The sequence below is a fragment of the Callithrix jacchus genome, chromosome 4 (genome assembly GCF_049354715.1).
Source record: "Callithrix jacchus isolate 240 chromosome 4, calJac240_pri, whole genome shotgun sequence".
In the NCBI taxonomy this organism is placed as follows: domain Eukaryota; kingdom Metazoa; phylum Chordata; class Mammalia; order Primates; family Cebidae; genus Callithrix; species Callithrix jacchus.
The window spans coordinates 19,029,636-19,049,735 of NC_133505.1; the positions used below are offsets into that span (position 1 = coordinate 19,029,636).

Below are 20,100 nucleotides of genomic sequence, written 5' to 3' on the forward strand. Positions count from 1 at the left end.
CCATAAAAAAGGATGAGTTCCTGTCCTTTGCAGGGACATGGATGAAGCTGGAAGCCATCATTGTCAGCAAAGAACAGAAATCCAAACACTGCATGTTCTCACTCCTAAGTGGGAGTTGAAACATACGGACACAGAGAGGGGAACGTCACACACCACAGTCTGTTGGGAAGTGGGGGGTGGGGAAGGGAATCTAGAGGTTGGGTCAATAAGTGCAGCAAATCACCATGACACATGTAACAAACCTGCACATTCTGCACATGTATCCTGGAATTTAAAGTTTAAAAAAAAAAGAAGTCACGAGTCTCTCAAAATTGTAGTTTCCTCAACCCTACATCCCCCACTCAGCTCTGTACCTTCTCCTATTTTCCACATCAGAGATAACACAAGCATCTTCTTTTAACACATTTTGGAATCACCCATAATACCAATTCCCACAAAAAGTAAGCCAAGTGTAGTTTTATGAAAATCTGTTTGGTCCTATTTATATATTTATTTATTTATTTTTCAGACAGAGTCTCTCTGTATCACCCAGGCTGGAGTGCAGTGGTGCCGTCTCTGCTCACTGCAACCTCCACCTCCCAGGTTCAAGCAGTTCTCCCACCTCACCCTCCCAAGTAGCTAGGATTACAGACGCATGCCACCACAGCCAGCTAATTTTTTTTATTTTTAGTAGAGGTGGTGGTGGTGGTGGTGGTGGGTGGCAGGGCGGGGGGGGTGGTTCACCATGTTGGCTAGGCTGGTCTCGAACTCCTGACTTCAAGTGATCCAACAGCCTTGGCCTCCCAAGTGCTGAGATTACAGGCGTGAGCCATCTGGTGTCTGAAGTTCAGTGCTGATTGAAGACCCTGAGCACCTGGGAATGTTTGTCTGCCTCTATGGCTGCTGCAGGCCACACTATGTAAAATTAAATTCACACTTTTAAAACCAAAACTCTGGTGCTGAAAAGACCAACCCTCCCTCTCTGAGTGTGAACGAAATAGTCTGTCTCTGTAGCATAGTAAACAAAGCAGAGAAGCCCATTAGCAACAGGATCTGCGGTGGTTGATGACTACGAACACAGCTGATGGGCAAGTCCCGGGCATCGTTCAGGATTAATTTACGCTGGTCGCTTTAGCTTCCTCATCTTGTACATATTTGGTTTACAGAATGTGAGGAATTTGCTAGCTGGGCAAGTATATCCATCCTGCTTTCTAACTAGGCTCTTTCTCACTGAGGTATGTTTCTAAAATTTCCCTCAGCAGGCTTTGTTCCAAAAGCAGCACACAGTTCAACGGGACAGTTTAAATCTAAAACAAATCCTCCCTAAAAATGCACTGTTCTCTGTCAGGACACAGAATCTGGCTCTGTCTTTGAAACGGAGGTGACTGAACTTACTACCAAAATTTCTAGCAAAGTCTGGAAGGACATTATCCCTCTACGTGCAGACAATACATGAAAGAGGCCAGTGGGACAAAGATTATTTGCTAAGCACTCACTACGTGCAACACGAGATGTCATTCCATTTTACTAATGTGGGAACCAACTGCTACAGTTAAATGACTTGGACAAGTTCAATTACTAAATGGTAGTGCAGGAATTTAAAACCAAGTCTCGTGTCACAAGGCCGACTGCACTATGTGAGTGTAATGCTTCTATCTCAGCAAGTTGATCAACTATAAACTAAATGTCACTAAGAAAGCATAGACTACTATATTAGATACTAAGATCCCATGGCTTGCACCTGTAATCCCAGCTATTTGAGAGGCTGAGGCAAGAGGATTGCTTGAGGCCAGGAGTCGGAGGCTAGCCTGGGGGACCCACAGTGTGACTCTCTCTAATTAATAAATAAAATACATTAGACAAAAATAAATAAATTAGATAAAACCATTTTGCATTAAGAGTTGGAATTTAAGAAAAATATATAAATCAAAGTCCAGATTAATGACTTACAAAAATCATAAAGTAATTTTCTAATATGTAAACAACCCTCAAACGTATCCTAAGAATTCTTTGGAAAGTTAAATTGGCTAGTGATGACATGAAGAAACCTTCATTTTTCTCATATTTAATTTTCCTGTGTGCATTTATTTTGGAAAAAAATTAACATTAAATGTATCATGTGGAAACGAGTCCAAAAGTAACCATCAGTTACTGAGTTCATAGGTAATGTCCAAGGCAAAAAAAAAAAAAAAGGAGAAAAATAAAATAGAACCACAGCACCATCTAGTGACAGAACTCTCGCTTTACAAGAAAACCACCTGATGCAATTACATTTTGCAAATCGGTCCCTAGAAACTACTGAGCCTGAAGAGTATTCATAAAATTGTCCAAAAGAATGTCTACTGACAATGAATCATCAAAAATTAAGAGCAGACAGGATAGATTCTTCTCCTAGGTTTCCATTTGGAAGCTAAAGGCAAACCCAATTTTTACTCCTCAAAAGAGTAGGTGCCGTGGGTCCTGTTTACTTTCCCCTCTGCAGGCAGAAGCTTTACGTACTATTTTATGAGCTAATAACGGTTGGAAGCCGGGCATAGTAGCACACACCTGTAATCCCAGGTACTCAGGAGGCCAAAGAGAAGGACTGCTTTAGCCCAGGAGTTCAAGACCAACTTGGGCAACATAGTGAATGATCCACTCTCAAAAACAAAATAGTAAGGGTTCAACCGCAAAACACAGATGGTGTAAGGACCTATTCAGTAAATCTGAAATGTTTCTCCACGAGTCTGACTAGGACTAATTCACGATGGTAAACACAAGGCTCAGTGTAAGACTCAATCATCTTCCTTGAGATTAGCATTATCATGAAGAAAGCATCATTACAAGGAAGCATCTTCCTTCTAATTACCTTTCCCTGTAGTCTTGTCAATGTAGGTGGTGATAAATCTGAAATGTACTAGTCAGGTGTGGTGGTGCACACCTGTAGCCCTAGCTACTGGGGAGGCTGAGGAGGAAGGATCACTTGAACCCAGGAGGCTGCAGTGAGCTAATTACACCACTGCACTTCAGACTGGGCAAGAGTCAGACCTCATCAATCACTCATTCAATCTAAAATCTAAGTAAATCTGAAATGTAATGTCTTCTTGGAATGCTCAGCAAATAAAATGCCCAGAGAAACTTTTCTTTAATTGCAAAAATATTACTTCAAGAGCCAAGAAATAGAAAACTTTTTTGGGATCTCAAGATTTACATTTTGTCCAAGATGTTGGTTCATGGCCAGGGAGACAATATATTGAATAACTTTATGATTATTATGAATGAATTAAAAAATTACCAAGGAAGAAGAAAATACATTTCCACCGAGTAATTACGTGGAGTGACTATATCAGTGTATGTGAAAAAGTATTTACCTCCATTATGCTTGCACAATGTTTAAAGTGAAGCTAGTTTTCATTCCAGCAAGATTTTAAACATTTACAGTGACTGGCTCCATCAGCTCCAATCTCTCTGCAGGCAAGATGGTAGCTGAACCTAGGTGGGTATGTAGCACGTCTCTGATAAATCCCTAACAAAAATTCAAAATATGCATGAATTTGACAATTTGAATCCTGAGTTGACAATTTTTCAAAACCACATAATTTCATCTGGTTTTTACTATCTCATTACAGGTAAAAGCTGCTAAAATACTCTGTAGAAATCAACACAACAGAGTTGGGGAGAAGCACAGGTAATAGAGCAAGAAAACCCCAGCCTGGCAATTATTAGCTCTGTGACCTTGAGAAGATTCCTACCTTCTCTTCACTTCAAATCCTTCATCTGTAAAATGGGGATTAAACATATCACTTGAAGGGTTATCTTAAGTATTAAAGAAAGCATATGAAGCGTCTAACAGATAACAGCACTCAATAAATGGTAGCTCTTTATTAAAACTGATAGCATGCTTCTTTACACAGTAACTCAGTAGATGCTATGTGGCCCAGGACTGGTCCTAGGCAAATCTATTAACTAGACTTTATGCCTCTCACCTTTTAAGCACTACCTCCTAAATCTGTAGGTAAAACTGGGCCAGAAAAACTGACAAAAAGGCAAGAGAAGACATTTGAGTCCATAGTGAATGAACTGAAAAGATACATCACCAAGAGTCAAACACCCCATAAAGCTTTCAAAGACAGGTTTATTTATATATAAGTGCATGAAATTGAATACAGAAACTTTATTAAAATACTGTATATTACAAATTTTTAATCCAATAAATTCTGGGTAATGACAGTTAAGTGCTGGATTCACTTTTAACAGTTGTTTTGTGTGTATCAGTAAAGAGTTCACCCTGTATATTACAAAGAGGAGAGCCACATGTGGACCACAGAAATGGTCCTGTGATCAGACACTGAATGACAGTAATTGTGCATCTTTTCCTTAAAGCAGTGAATTGGAACCTAGATCTTATCTTTGTAGAGCTACTTTCTATAATTAAAAATAACTTGCATATGTTTATTGCTGCCCTTTGAAGAAAATGAGAATGGTGGAAAATAATTTAAAATAAAGATCAACATCTCTAAGGCTAAACTGATGCTTACTGCAACTAAAATACTTAAAATTCACTGCAAAATTTGTGTTCTCCAGGAAATTATGCTATATACACAACAAGATTTGTACATGAATTGGGAAATAAAAAATTGCTTATATAAAATTAAAAATCAATAATATACAATATTTACAGCTTGTTAGGTATTATATATAAACAGTTTTTAAAATAATCCTTCAAAATTAAACTGTTTTTTGTAAACATGCAGTACACATACTCATACAGTATAGTTTATAGTCTTAACAGAAGGGGGAAATTGTGTTCACATAACATAGGGTACTTCACCAAATATGCCTTTGATTTTGTGTATTACCCCTCCAACATTTTTTCTTCTGTCTTTAAGCTTCACAGTACATTTAGTATTTCTATAGTAAAAATAAATCCCTGATGGTAAACATATTTCTAAAGGTTAAAGTGTGTCTGCCCTGTACTACAGTATAGAACTAACACTGTTCACTAGAATCTCTAGTTTACAACAAAACTAAATTTTAAAATCCCACATTTAATTTTCTTAACTACATTTTTTCCATTTCATACTTACTTGGAAAAAGAAAAAAATAGAGAAAAATACCACATCATGAAAATCTAAGGAAAGTAGCTGTCATCATCTGTCACAGTCAGTGATTAAGTAACTGATTTACATGGAACCATATAAAGTTAGCAGCCACTACTTGTTAGGCTTCCTACACTCTGAATTCCCAGTCACGGGTGATGTGTACCTAGCCAACTCACTGGTGCCAATCCTGAATCTTGCTAAATCCACTTTGCACAAGTTTCTTAACTTACAAGGCACTAAAGCAACACTTAGCTTTTAAAATCTGCCTGTGACGTACTAAATGACTCATCAGTGGTCTGAGAGTTAACACAATTTGAAAGTGAGACTTTTAATACCTGTCAGGTAAACTATATTTTTGTATTTAAATAAAGACATTTTAGCTAGTTGACTTTAAGATAAAGTTGATTCCTCATCTCAGAATAACTAGAATCAGGGGCTAATACTTATGGTAGAACCCTTTGAATTTTACCAAGTTAGATAGCTAAAAAAAAAATACTGTTGAATTTCCTATTTGTTCATCTAAATGTGTGGAGCTCACATCTGAATGTGTATATTGGTGACAGGGCCAAATCTTTTCAAAAATGCCGCCATTGTAAATGCATCCTGCATCACAAACGCTAACAAAGTGTCAACTGTTAAGACTATCAACACAGCTGCTATTGAAAGTAAATCATTTTTTATGATGAGTTACTCAGCAAGTGCCTCTATTTTGCTTTCTATGGAGAAAACTTTAAAATGTTCCATTCCAAAGATACTTAACAATGATGTGTAAATAATTTAAAAACAAGAGACACATCATCATCAGTGGTCCTCTTACGCTAATATTCATTTAAACAGGGCTCTAAAGAAAAGTGATTGCTTAATTCAGAATGACAGAATAAAATTTTTAAAGTGGTGATTTTTGATAATTACCAATTTATATCTGAGAGAAAAGTGTTACAGTTACACGACTCAGATGATTGATTATGCACCATAATTCCTCTTCCTGTGTATTTGTGTCAAACTGCTTTTCAGTTTCAGTTATCCACTTAAATACATTCCCAAAAGGGGGAAAGTCATATTACTACCAAGAGTAGATACATGTGGGTGCACTACCTAATCTTAAAAACGTATGTACGAAGTTCATGGCCTTCTGACTTGCCTAAACTATTTACTTTTTAAAGATTAGAGCTGCATAACTGTAGGTGTTATGAATATTCTTTCCTAAACCAGCTCCTTGGATTCTACCAACAAACCATACGTATGTTTAAACTATAACATACGAAACCTATAGGTAAAGAGGAGGAAGATTTTTTAAAAACTGCTAAATCCGTTCTCAAAATCAGGGAAGAGTTATTATGTCAGTTCAACACATGTGGAATAAATGTAAAGAATGTGAAAACAGGTTCCCTAAACTCAGGGTAAGAGATGATTATAGTTCATAGTTCAGTTCACTCAGAAATGTGTTTCCACTAATTTAGTAAATTATTATCTGATATATCTCCACATTTACTAAAAACACTTCAGAATTAAGCATTATTTCCCCCCAATTCACAGATACCTTTTTTAGATAACTAATTCAGCAACCTTACTAACACTGTATCGCCTACACAGAACAGCACTCCTTAGTGAGAAGAGCAAAGCTGTTACCACACACATGAAAATCGTAATACAATTTCAGAACACACAGTGGTCAGTGAAGCCTCACATGTAAAGAAACACAGCATGTGTAAACATGCAAGATACATACTCATCCAGTGTAGTTTATAGTCCTAACAAAAGGGTTGAAACTGTGTTCACAGGATGTAGGGTGCTTCATCAAATATGTTGTTTTTGTGTGTTACCTCTCCAAGTATTATAATTTTTAATCAAATAATGTCCTTTTAATCCTGAAGAGTCTTCTTCCAAGATGTTATAACAAGGACAGGAAGCTAAGAAAGATTATAAAACCATTTAATTATTGGTCCATTTTAACCATTGAGAGTTTCACCTCAATTATTAAAAGAAATAGTAATTTACCCAGTTACCCAACAAGTGTTACCAAATTTATCTGCAATCTCAACCTGCTAGAATTTCTTCAGTAATTTTCCTCGTTCCTCACATCTTAAAAATAGATAATGACTGCAGAGATTCTGATTGAGACTGAGAGAAAAATCTGTAGCGTCAAGAGTGAAGTGGTTTGAGATTTCAGAAACTGCTCCAGGCATCTTGTTACTCCTTGAACTGTATGATGGACATAAATTTAAAATAATGGTAAAGTTAAAAAAAATAAAATAACATCTAGGGCTTAAGCACCCTTGGCCCGTGGAAGAAAGGACTTGGTAGACACTGAATATCCTTCCATTTTCTAAAGAATTGGTACTACACTGTAGAGCCAAATGCCCAGGGCTGGTAGAAGAAACAGACATATAGAAGGCAGAGGGGGTATATACAGCTCTTACTTTTCAAGAAGAATCATTTGTAAATAGCAGAAAGTCAATGAACCAAAATGGCAGAATGAATCCAAGGGAAGTAAGTGGGATTAGGTAAAGGAGTAAAGGCTGACTACCTCTCTACCCTTTTTTAATTTTAACCAGTGGTCAACAGAACTAATTTAGTCCCACTTGCACTGGCCATTTCTACCAGCACAAATTCACAAAAGGATCTTAAAGATCTGCTGATTTTTAAAAGAAAAGGTGAAGAGGAGATGAAGCAAGATTATAAGAGAATGTTTTTAGTTTCTTTCCTAAAATATATATAAGGAAATACAGAAATAAAATTGAATTTTACAAAACAACATATTCAATTGTTATGCAATTATATAATATAATTTTAAAAAATTCTGGAGATTATCCTTTGATCGTTTACTGTCAAATACATATTGCTTTGCCATTCATAAACAATCTCACATAATCCTCACAAACTACATGAGGTATTAGTCACATTTTACAGAGCACGAACTGAGGCTCAGAGAGGTTAAATGATTTGCTCAAGGTCAAAAAGTTGACAAGTGACAGAGTCTTAATTCAACCTGTGCTGCTGGCTTGGAGTCTAGTATTCTCTTCACTATGTCACAGCCATGATATCTCAGTTATGGGAATTCTATATAGTGAATGAACCAGGAAACTGAGAATCTGGAGGGATAAAACAGGCTAACTCTCAACTAAAATCAGGAAGCAAAATGTTGTCCCAAACTTTTTAGGATTTAAAATCATCTTGCTAGCTCTTGGTGGACTCAAGATCAAGAATCCCATCTTGGTAATTCTTGTTCTTACTAGAGAAAATACTTGGTACAACACTTTACACAGCGGATCCACAAAAAGTGTTTACAAAATGGAATTATTTGGTGTGTGAGTGGCAGCTGGGTACATGACATGGCAGCCCCACTCTCTTCATTAGAGGTTCTTTAAAGACCTTTTCCACAGCATTCTGTGATTTTAAATTATCCCCGTTCCTTATATCACAAATACAAGATATACAAGCCAACTCATTTCTTTATTTCTCTCATTTAAAGTACAGACAAAACCCTTATACTTTTTTGAGCAGTGGAAATGTATGCTACAAATACTAAAAAAAGTATATTGGGTAATAAACTGTAACACTGTTTGGTAAACATTAAGATCTAAAAGAATAATAATTCAGCTACAAGCCCTGAATATAGCCATCATTTAGGACTTTGCTTATCCTAGGCAAGATAGGGTATTACCGTGGAACTGTCACATGGAAAAGACTACCTGTTCTTCTTTTAAAGTTTTAAGTATTATTTGTAGATTACTTGAGGCCCTCTGACTAGCTGAGATCTATGGGTATTTTTAATCAGTGTGATAAATAATAATTAGTTTGGGCATATATGAGTTCTTTCTTTGGGGAACTAATTTCACTATTTGCAATATTTTATTAAACATTTTAAAATAAAGGAGTATCTACTATAAAGGATCCTCCCTCCCTTCTTGTATTTGTCACAAAGAAAATTTACTGCTAAATCACATATAAATTGTAACAAAGTATAATCCAAATACATCAATAAGGGCTTTTGTCATGTCCCAAACAAGGGTTTCCAGCTCTATTAAGTGAAGACAATTTTCCCAAAATTCAAAATTCTCAAACATCCTCAAACCTATTTAAAAGATCATTACACTGAACAAATTTTCCACTAGAACATGAAAGTGTTCATTGAAAAAAAAGCTTTCCAAGTAAACTGTATTCATATATAGCAGCACTCTATATACGTATATAATGATATACATATGTGTGTACATATATATCATTAAACATTTCTTGTGTCTATAGGAAAGCTACTAACTTTTAAAAAAATCTCAGCATATAGACAGCTATTAAGACAATTCATAAATTCACACTATTCAACTGCATCTCAAAACATCAAAAGAGTGATGCTGCACAAAATCCCAATGGAAGTAACTGAAAACAGCAAAGAAACCAAAAATAACCACTAAAATTAAAAGTATATGCACACAATTCATAACGTAAAGCAACTGGATAATGAGATAACTGCAGGACACTCTACATACAAACTAATTATTAACCATTCAATTATACTTTCATTCTAGAGTAAAAACAAGAGTTAATTCTTTGGTCCACACATTAGTACATTTAATGTATCCAATTTATTTTCTGGTTAATTTTGGATTATGAATCATGCTCCATATTACTTTATGGTAACTTTCTTAAATCATAAAATAACCATTTGTTAAAATAAGCATTCATCCTGTAGATCTGAAACAATTTCCACATGCTATTGGTAATTCCTCTAGAAGAACATGAATGCTTTAAATTATTGACAGAATAGCCAAAGTAAAGGAAGAACACAATTCAGGACTAGCAGAAAAGAAAAAATCAGCTTGCCTTGGAAAACTTATGCCTAAATTTAATTTGTAAAAACATCAGGAATATAAAGAACACATGAAAGCAATTTTAGGGTTGTATATAACAAAAAGAATCGATTTTAAAATTTACTTCAAAGATCCATGCATAGTTGCTTATTATTTTTTTTAAAAACAAATTTCCAAGCCACAGTGATAGTAAATCCCCCAAATTTGCAATTGCAATGCAACTGCAAAAGGTAATTTAAAAAAATTCTAGAGACTATCAATTGATGATTTATTGTCAAATACATACTGCTTTGCAATTCATAATGGTAAACTGGTAAAAGTACTGCTTCCCCAACTTCTCACTGATAAGTTGTGGATATATTCTGCTTCTGGGTAGAGAAAAAGTGATGCAGGTAACACAGTTCTTAAATTCGAATGGGATATTAGAGAAGCCTACTTTTATAGCAAATTGGATTAAACATCAAGGCTACCAGGTTTTTTTTAATTATCCTTAACTTCATATTCTCTGCAATGGCTCCTACTTTGAGTTAGCAAATTATAACTGTATTTGGTGTCAAAAAAATCTCATTGGGAGACCAGGTCAACCCTACTTCCTATACTCTTACAATTACGTACTGCCAAAACCTCTTAAAATGTTTTTTATAAAGGACATTTCCATTTTATATATGCCCTCACTGATTCTTCCAGTAAACTTAAACCTAAATCATAATATCATAAATCAAGAACTGAACAACTGAAATAAATTACTCAAATACACGTCCAATACTGCATTGATATGGTGAGACTAACTGCTAAACTTTAAAATTACCTACTATATTCCCCAGTTTTACTTAGCAAAATTATGATACCACATATCCAAAGAACAGTTATTACTCTTCCTATATAACTTACTAGTTACGTATCTACAAATGAGGTCTTTATTTCCAGAGCCTAATTTAGGCCACTCTCTAAAAACAGTTAATACTCCAGAATGAAAGACTGTTTATGTTTTGTCAAAAATCAAGATATATGCAACATGTAATATAATCCCACTGAGATACTAGTTATAAAGATGTTTCGTCCATGAGATACGAGGCAAAAACTTTCTTTAGAAGGGTCAAAGAATGCAACATGCATTTCAGACTTTTTTTCTTACAAAATTTTTAAGAAAATTTTCAAATTACATTTTTATGACACACAAACTACAATCAATGTGTATGACCCTTAAAGTTTCTGAATTTGTATAGAATATTTATGCATGAGGGAAACTGTTATTTAAGTTAGTGAAAAGTATGCACCCTATAGAGCCACTCTGAGTTCTTAAAACATTTGAGCTAGTCTTCCATTAAGAAGACTTATCTTCCACATCAATTAAATAATACCTAAACATATTGAAGCCCTAAATCCCAGAAATGTGCAACATTAAAAACCAATTAATTTCTCTCATATTAAACAATTCGGTATTTAGCACTCATACGGGATTTAGTGTTACAGAACAAAAATCTTAGTACATTACCTGAATTCATGTCAAATATGTTCACAGCACTCAGCTACATCTACACTTGCAAATTGTCACATGACCAATGTTAACAAAAAAAAAAAGAGTTTGGCACATATATCAATACTTAGAAACATCCCTGTAACTTAACACAACACTGTTAAAAAACGATGATTTCAACACCAATGTTAACCTGATAGGCAGCTAAACAAGGTGCTTTTTCTTGTAACTTTACATAGTGTCTTAATGCACCTTGCCTGGGACAGAGGCACATAAGGTGCAGTGCGGTAGTGCAATCACTTGAACACCAGAGGGCAATCTTTCCACACAGCTTAAGGTCTTCCTTATGCTTTGACCTGCTCAGTCCACATTCTTGCACAACTTCATTTCCACTTTTAACAATGCCATTTTCAGGGAATCTGTACATCTGTTTCCTTAATATGAAGTAAGACATTCTCACAGAAACCTCAAAGTGTAGCGAGGATCCTTGAAAAGGAGATGATTAATGTCAATACAGTCTGTCCAACGCCCCATACCAGCGCTTCCAAAGGGGCCATGTTCTTCCCAGCTACTCTGTAAATGCCCGCTACTGCTGCACCTAAGGAGAAATGAAGGGACACACTCACTCACTTTATAACACACTGCATGGCTGCAACCTTAAGAGCTCCTTTCATTTCCTCAAAACATTAAGTCGTCATCTTTCTCATTTTATTCACTTTCTATGAAAAAGTTTCCCTGTGATTGGTGAAAGTCACAACTTACCATAATACATTTAGCCACTTATATGAAAAACAGACTTTTTCTATTCAACCAAAAGATATGTATTTATGGTATATTCTGCATACTTGATAGTAAATGTGTTCATAAAAAATGAGTAATTCATTATTGCAACCTCTCATCTGGGCATTCAATTAGCTAGACCTCTGTAGCATTTTTGTAAACATAACATACTGATAATTATAAATAATGCAGAAAAATAATATAATTTCTAAATTATTAATAAATATTTTAATATTAAAGGTATCTCTTTTGAATAAAATGAATTCTTAAATGTCATGTAAACTATAACACCTGACTAATCCATCTCACAATCTACCATATAAAATAGTTCATTGCTTTTTAAATAAAGCATCCAACTCTAAGTTATTTGGAGACTAGTATCTTGACATCTAATAAGAATGGAAAATGAACTTGACATCTATTCTAGGGAGGTTCTTTAGGTAATGTACACTTCGAAGAACAGGAGAATCTCAGCATATGAGGAACCTCAGTACCCATCTGATTCAACGTCTGATCTTCACAGAACATCCCTAATGATGTGGTATCTAAGTGGCTAACTTTAAAAGTACATTTAGGAACCATAAAGGAGATAACATTTACATTATAATATGATGTCTCAAAGATTGAGATGGCCTGAAAACTTTTTTTTTTTTTTTGAAACAGAATCTCACTCTGTTGCCCAGGCTGAGTGCAGTGGCGTGATCTCGGCTCACTGCAACATCTGCCTCCCAGGTTCAAGCAATTCTCCTGCCTCAGCCTCCTGAGTAGCTGGGTTTACAGGTGTGCACCACCATGCCTGGCTAAAGTTTGTACTGTTAGTAGAGATGGGGTTTCACCATGTTTGGTCAGGCTGGTCTCAAACTCTTGACCTCATAAGCCGCCTGCCTCAGCATCTCAAAGTGCTGGGAATACAGGCATAAGCCACTGTGCCTGGCTGGTCTGAAAACTATTTTCCTAGAAAAACTGTCTACATATCCTAAAATGGTTAAGTAAAAGAACATAGGAAGAGAAGTTACCTGAAGACACTGAATTGACAATTACAATTAAGACTGAAACCTAGTCATGAAAATTAGGATATAATTTTTACTTGTCAACTAAGAAAAAAATTGGCTAAAGATTAATTCTTTGTACTTTGCTCAAAATCTTCCAAATAAAAGTAACTGTATTGCTCTATAAGAGAAGTAAACAGGAAAAGCAAACTATTAACCTAACCCAAGAACTTTCATATATATGTTTTAAAATAAAAGGAAATGAGTGTACTTACCATATACTATGTATCTTGCTAGGAACTTTACAAATATTATCATATTTAAATATCATACCACCCCCTCAGTATTATCACCTAATTTAAAGATTAAAAAAACAGAGGTTCAGAGACGTTCGGTAACTAGCCCCAGGAAAAACGGAATCTCACTCTGTTGTCCAGGCTGTGCAAGAGCTGGGATTTCAATCCAGGTTAGTCTGGCTATAATTCCCAAAATCACTCTATTGCTTCATATTTATACTAAGTGAAAATGAGAACAAAGAATTCCGAAAATAATAAAGTAGCTGATAACCATCTCAAAACTCCTAGTAGCATCAACATTTACTTAATCAAATAATAAGATAACTTGTGTAACTGGTCACATATACAAATTTTAGAATTGGATGACATTCTTTAAAAATATTAAGTATCCTTTACCTTTATTATCAGAAATTATGTTAAAATAAGCCTGAGTAATACTCTATTTTTCTTTGGATTACCCTAGATTTATATGACTATCTTCAATTTTAAAAACCACAATTTGGCCTCCATCCCTCTGATACTGAGTTATGATCCAAGAATGAGAAAATCAAAGCAATTATTAGCTCAGGCTGCCTGCAAAATGGCAAACAAATGTGTCAATTCAAACTTTCCATGCTTACATAAAGTGAAGAGCCTGGGTTCTGGAGCTAGACCTCTGGATTAAAATTCAAGCTCTACTACTTAGCAACTGTGTTACACTGGGCAATCACTTAGCCTCCCATGCCTTGCTTACTCAACCGTAAAATGGTGGGCATGAAGATTAAGAGATGATACTTGTCAAGTGCTTAAAATAGTGGATGATCCTAGTATGCACTCAACAAATTCTGGCTAGTAATCATAGTAGTAGTAAATGATAAAGATAACTCCAATCAGTGATTCACCATCCAATAAACAGTAGTAAAACAACTGGTAGCCATTTCAAAAAAAATTAATTTAGGTCCCTACTTCATACCATCCCCCAAAATACATTTCAGATGGATTAAATAACTAAATATTAAAAATAAAGTACAAATCTAAACTTTAAAATGTAAGCGAATTATGTTCTTAAGACCACAAAAAAAGAGTAAAATCCATAAAGGTTTCGCATCAAGGAAAGACTAGAAAACCATTTGCTATGTTTAAAACAAACTGATGATTAGTATTTAGAATATAAACACACACATATGCATGCATAAGCATGCATATAGTAATCAATACAGCAATTTTGTAATCAAACAGAAACAAAACATATGTCCACCATCAGATGGAGATAAACTATATGAGGTCCATATCATGAACCCATACAATTTCAAAAGGAAAATATAGATCTGTATGAACTATAATAAAAATAACTTAGACATGATTTATGTAACGAAGAAAATAAAACATACGTCTTCTTTACTAGTGCATACATACATATAAATGTGTGTGTGTGCATGCATGTATGTATCTATGTATGTATGAGCAACAAAAATCTGCTGGATACATGCCAAATTGAAAACAGGGATTACTTTTGAGAAGAGCACTAGTTTGAGAGTATTGGTCAAAAGGGACTTTGCTTTATTTATAATGTTTTCAGTTTTACATAATGAATATAATCATACAGTACTCACATAATAAAACTTTTAAAATGTAACTTCATTTCTATACCTAACTAGCCTAAAAGGTCCCTAAAATTCCAAGAAACTTTCTTCTTAAATGTCAGGATATGAAAGATATTTCATTTTAAATGCCAGGTTATCTTTCAATCCTATGTTTCAAACAACAATATTGGTATACAATGAACAAGTTCAATAAATTCTTAATTTAAAATAGCAGATCATAAATAAATTATGGAATATAGTAGGAAAGAACTATATTTTTGTATGCAGCTATAACTTACTCATTTTCACTGCCATACGAAATTCCAAGTATGAATATGCCACAACTTATTTATCCATTCTATGGCCAATGACATTTCTCTGTTTTCAGTGCTTTATAATCACAAACACTGCTCCTGTGAACGTTCTTGCCCACAACCCCCAGCACACACATACAGTCAAGAGTTTCTCCATGATCCCCGGGTAAAAGCAGAATTGCTCAGCCCTATGGTATAGGCCTTTTCAACTTGACTAGATAGTGCCAAATTATTTTTCCAAATTAGTTGTACCAATGTATATTTCAGTTACTCCATATCCTCAGAGGTATTTTTGTGTATTTTATTTTAATTTTTTTTGCCAATCTAGTGGGTAAGAGATATTATCTATCTGATTAATTTGCAAATCCTTGACAATTAATGTGATTGAGTTTCTCTTCACATATTATTAAGCCATTTGGGTTTCTACTTCTATGAAATGCTTAAGTCTTTTATCCATTTTTCTAGTGGGCTTTTTATTATTTGAGTCATAGGGTTTTTAAAAAATACAGTCTAGATATTAATCTCTTTACAATTATATAAAGTGATATACTGTCTTAACAAATATCTTACCCAGTTTGTTCTTTAGTTTTCACTCTCCTTAAGGTATCTTGCTGAACAACAGCTAGTTGAAAAAGTACATTATGATCTTTATTTTCATGGTGATTTTGAGGCTAATATATGCAGGCATGCAGAGAAGTGAAATAGGGTGCTTGAAATAAAGAACACATGTGGATCTGCCACCATGAACAGTAGCAAACATTATCAAGTAGAAATAAGAAAAGATCCCAAATGAAGTGAAGAAAGCAATACTGCTGGGATGATCTGAAGGTGAGTAAAAGATACAAAACTACAAGGACGAAGGGGAATAGGAGTCATCAGCAGACAGAAAACTGACACACAACGTTAAGTGCCTGCAGATGGGCATACCAATAAAAAGCCCTGCGTATTTTCTGACAGAAAGTAAATAATAGCCTGCAGTCCTAGCTACTCGGGGGGCTGAGTTGGGAGGATCACTGGAGCTCAGAAGTTCAAAGGTGCAATGAGGTATGAGTGTGCCACTGCACTCCAGACTGGTCAGCAGAGCCAGACCCTATCTCTAAAATGAAAAAAGAAAGCAAACATATGATAATGGTTAAGGGTGAAGAGACACAAAGAGCTATGAGTAGAAAAAAAAAAAAATAGAACAAGGTTAAGGGAAGAATTAGTTTTAATGTGTTCTTATCAGTTTGCACAGTTAGATCAGGGTTGGCAATCTACAATCCACAAATAATGGCCCACCTATTTTGTACAGCATGCAGGCTAAGAATAGATTTCACTTTTTTTTTTTTTTTTTAAAGACAGTTTCACTCTTGTTACCCAGGCTGGAGTGCAATGGCACCATCTCGGCTCACCGCAACCTCCGCCTCGTGGGTTCAGGCAATTCTCCTGCCTCAGCCTCCTGCGTAGCTGGGACTACAGGCACGTACCACCATGCCCAGCTAATTTTTTGTATTTTTAGTAGAGACGGGGTTTCACCATGTTGACCAGGATGGTCTCGATCTCTTGACCTCGTGATCCACCTGCCTCGGCCTCCCAAAGTGCTGGGATTACATAGATTTCACATTTTTAAGTGATTTTTTAAAATCTAGAGAATAGCATTTCATGATACATGAAAAATACATGAAATTCAAATTTTTAAAGTGATTTTTTAAAATCTAGAGAATAACATTTCATGATACATTAAAATTATATGAAATTCAAATTTTGGCACCATCAATAATGCTTTATTGAAATGCAGCTGCACTCATTTCTGATACTTATCTTTGCATTCCAAGAATAGCATTCCTAAGGTTCTAGTGTAGTCCTCATCTTGTTTAGCAACAAGATCACAATGACCTCTGCAAATAAACTGTGCACAGCTTTTACTCTTCCTTTTTCTGCAGTAACTTGAATCAAATATAAACTAGGTGTTCTTCAAAGTTTGATAGAACTCTCCTGTAAACGTTTTTGGGCCTGGAGTTTTCTGGAAGAAGGATCTTTAATATTGCAATTGGAAATAAAAATTATTTTCCTATTCATATTTCTAATTCCCCTTATGCCAATTTTGACATTTTCTATTTAGATATAGCTGTTCATAAAACTATCTTATGTTTATAATTCTCTGTATATTGAGATGTAGTTATTTCTGTTATGCTCTGTATGCCACTCTTCCGCCTTAACCCTTTGTTCTCAGTTTGCCAACAGTCTATTCATCTTCTCTCTCCAATATACATAATAAACATAAGAAGAGATGCTCAAACTCATTAATAATCACAGATACGCAAATTAAACCAACAGTGAGAAGTTACTTTACACCTTTAGACTGGCTAAAATTAAACAGCTAAAATTAGACATTATACAGACACCAGTTTCTCCCAATTCTGGTATTAACTAACAATATTAAATGAAAAATCACTCTAGTTTCAAAATAAAATACATGAAATAGCAAAATATAATGAATATGTAACAATATTCAGGCAGCATCTTATTGAATATAGCTTTTTGGCAATGAAAAACTGAACTGAATATACAGCTATGAGTGCACTAGCATTCACAACTCATATTAAGAAAATAAATATAACTATTCATATTTGCTTGTTTTCCTAATTCACGAGTTTGCAGGTCAGATAATTAGCCAGAAAAAATTAAATGTTTTATTGCTAATACGGACACAAATGTTTACTTGAAATTGTGTTAGACTTATATTTTTAAGGATTAAAAAAATATAACACGGCAGTTTCTAAAATCACTGGCTTATTTTATTCTTGACTGAACTGAAAATGGGTTATATATACACACATATCATCAGAGATAAATGGAAGAATTCCATTTCTCATGCTCTCTTTAAAGTTTTGCAATAATGTACGCCAATAAATACTTATATATATGTGTGTGTATATACATACATATATATACACACACATACACACACACACACACACACACCATTTAAACTTCCAAACAAGCTGTTTCTTCTTCCTTCCTCCTCTGTTCATGGTTCCACAATTACAACAGTGGCCATTTCAAAAACTACCAGCAGCCCCTTTCATATCTCTTTGTTTGCCAACACACTAAATAACTAATTTAGATTTTTGTCCTTTGTATAGTTCTTACATTAACTCCTTCCCTCCCGACCTACCAACCTACTGCCAGTACTTTAGTTCAGAACTTGGCCTCAAGTTAAGATTACAGTTAATGCCTCTTAATTCCTCTTCCTTCTCCTTTATTCTCTCTCCCCACCCCCTCTTCTTTCTTTACTTTCCTCCCTCTCTTCCTCTCTCTCTCTCCTTCCATCCATCACACCTGTATGTTTTGAGTATCAATTATGTTCTAGGTACTGTTTTATTTTGGGGGATCACGCAGTGATGAAGACAGACCAGGTCGCTGCTCTTTCAGGGATTTCTCTTGTTTCTTTACATTAATTCTATATTCAACCAGAAAACAAAATTTCCCACTGAACTGCTTTGTCCCTTGCCAACTGCATTCAAAAATATCCATTTGTTTTCCATGGCCTGCAGAATAAAAAGCCCAAACTTCCCAGATAGCTTTTCAAGACCCTCTGGAATCTGGCTCCGTTCTACTTTTCCTGCTGAATCTGCTACTACTCCTATTATGCAGACCATGTGCTTTAACTAAACCTGAGTACCTATTTAAAACCCTGTCTATGATAAAGCATATGAGGTACCATATGATAAAGTTAGAGGTTGAATGCAGAAACAACAAATGCAACTATAAAAACAACACAGGATAACACAGGGAAAAAAAAAGCAATTGAAGGATAAAGAAACCAGACTCCTCCCCATTTCCCACAAGTATTTTATGATTGTTTTATTAGTGCCATAGGACATACCCAGGGACATGGGAGCAGGGGTTTCCTCTCAAGACAAAGGATGCCAATCACTCTGGAAAGGGTGTAGACGGGAATCACTTGTATTATAAAGATTAGGCTTCCTTCCTATCTCTGAGGCAAGAATCAACTAGAAAGGAAGAAGAAACTGTCCAACGAGTCCCAAAACAGACCCAGTGGTAGCAGTGAGTTGCCCCTGACATATGGGAATAGGCCAGATGCAAAGGGCAATAGACACTTCTCTGCATTGGCAGTTGAAGAATCAATAGTGGTACAGAGAAGCAGCCAGTTTCTGGCACAACCACACTAAGCAAGCAAGCAAATGTGGCACACTCCAGTCTCAACAGAGTGCACACCCAAGCTCTGCACGACCAGCAGCTGCAGAAATTGTTAGAGTAGGTAGGTAGTCAGGAGTGGGGCAGAGGAGGGCTCTCCCTACCCAGCAGGAATGTCAGGTGACCATCAGGTGATGGTCCGGCAGTTGTCACACTGAAATGATCACAGGCACCAGGGAGAGGCAATCTCCCAATAAATAAAAACACTTGAAATTGGTAACCAGTAGCTTCCAATAAAATCTCAGGAAATGGCCAAGTGAGCTCGAGCATGCTCATTAAGAGACAAAATGATGGAGTATGATCTTCAGGGGCATTCCACTGGAACAGAGAAGAAAGCCTCAGGTGAGCATGCATTCAACTTCTTAAACACACTGCATACTCGCCTCCCAAGTGTAAGGAGGGCACCACGCATGCTGGCGGCTCACCCTAAAGGAATAATGAGGAAAAAGGGGTGCAAGACACTGGAAGTGGGCCAGCAAGTCCTAGGACCAAGGCTAAATGGGGCAACTGACCTCGAAAGTGCCCACTTGGGTCTCTTCCAAGTGTACTTTCTTTCCTTAAAGCTTTTTAATTCCACTCCTGCTCTGCAACTTGCCTTGGTCTCTTTTTCTGTC

General features: G+C 35.6%; 1 protein-coding gene across 1 annotated transcript in view; it reads right to left on the reverse strand.

The window, feature by feature from the left end:
* Positions 1–4,075: 4,075 nt before the first annotated feature.
* The window catches only part of TMEM170B (transmembrane protein 170B), a 43,572-nt gene continuing 27,547 nt past the window's right edge, over positions 4,076–20,100 (reverse strand). The window contains exon 3 of the mRNA XM_002746226.7: positions 4,076–11,943. Coding sequence (XP_002746272.1) covers positions 11,813–11,943 — 131 coding nt within the window. The 3' untranslated portion in view covers positions 4,076–11,812. The remainder of the gene's footprint in view (positions 11,944–20,100) is intronic.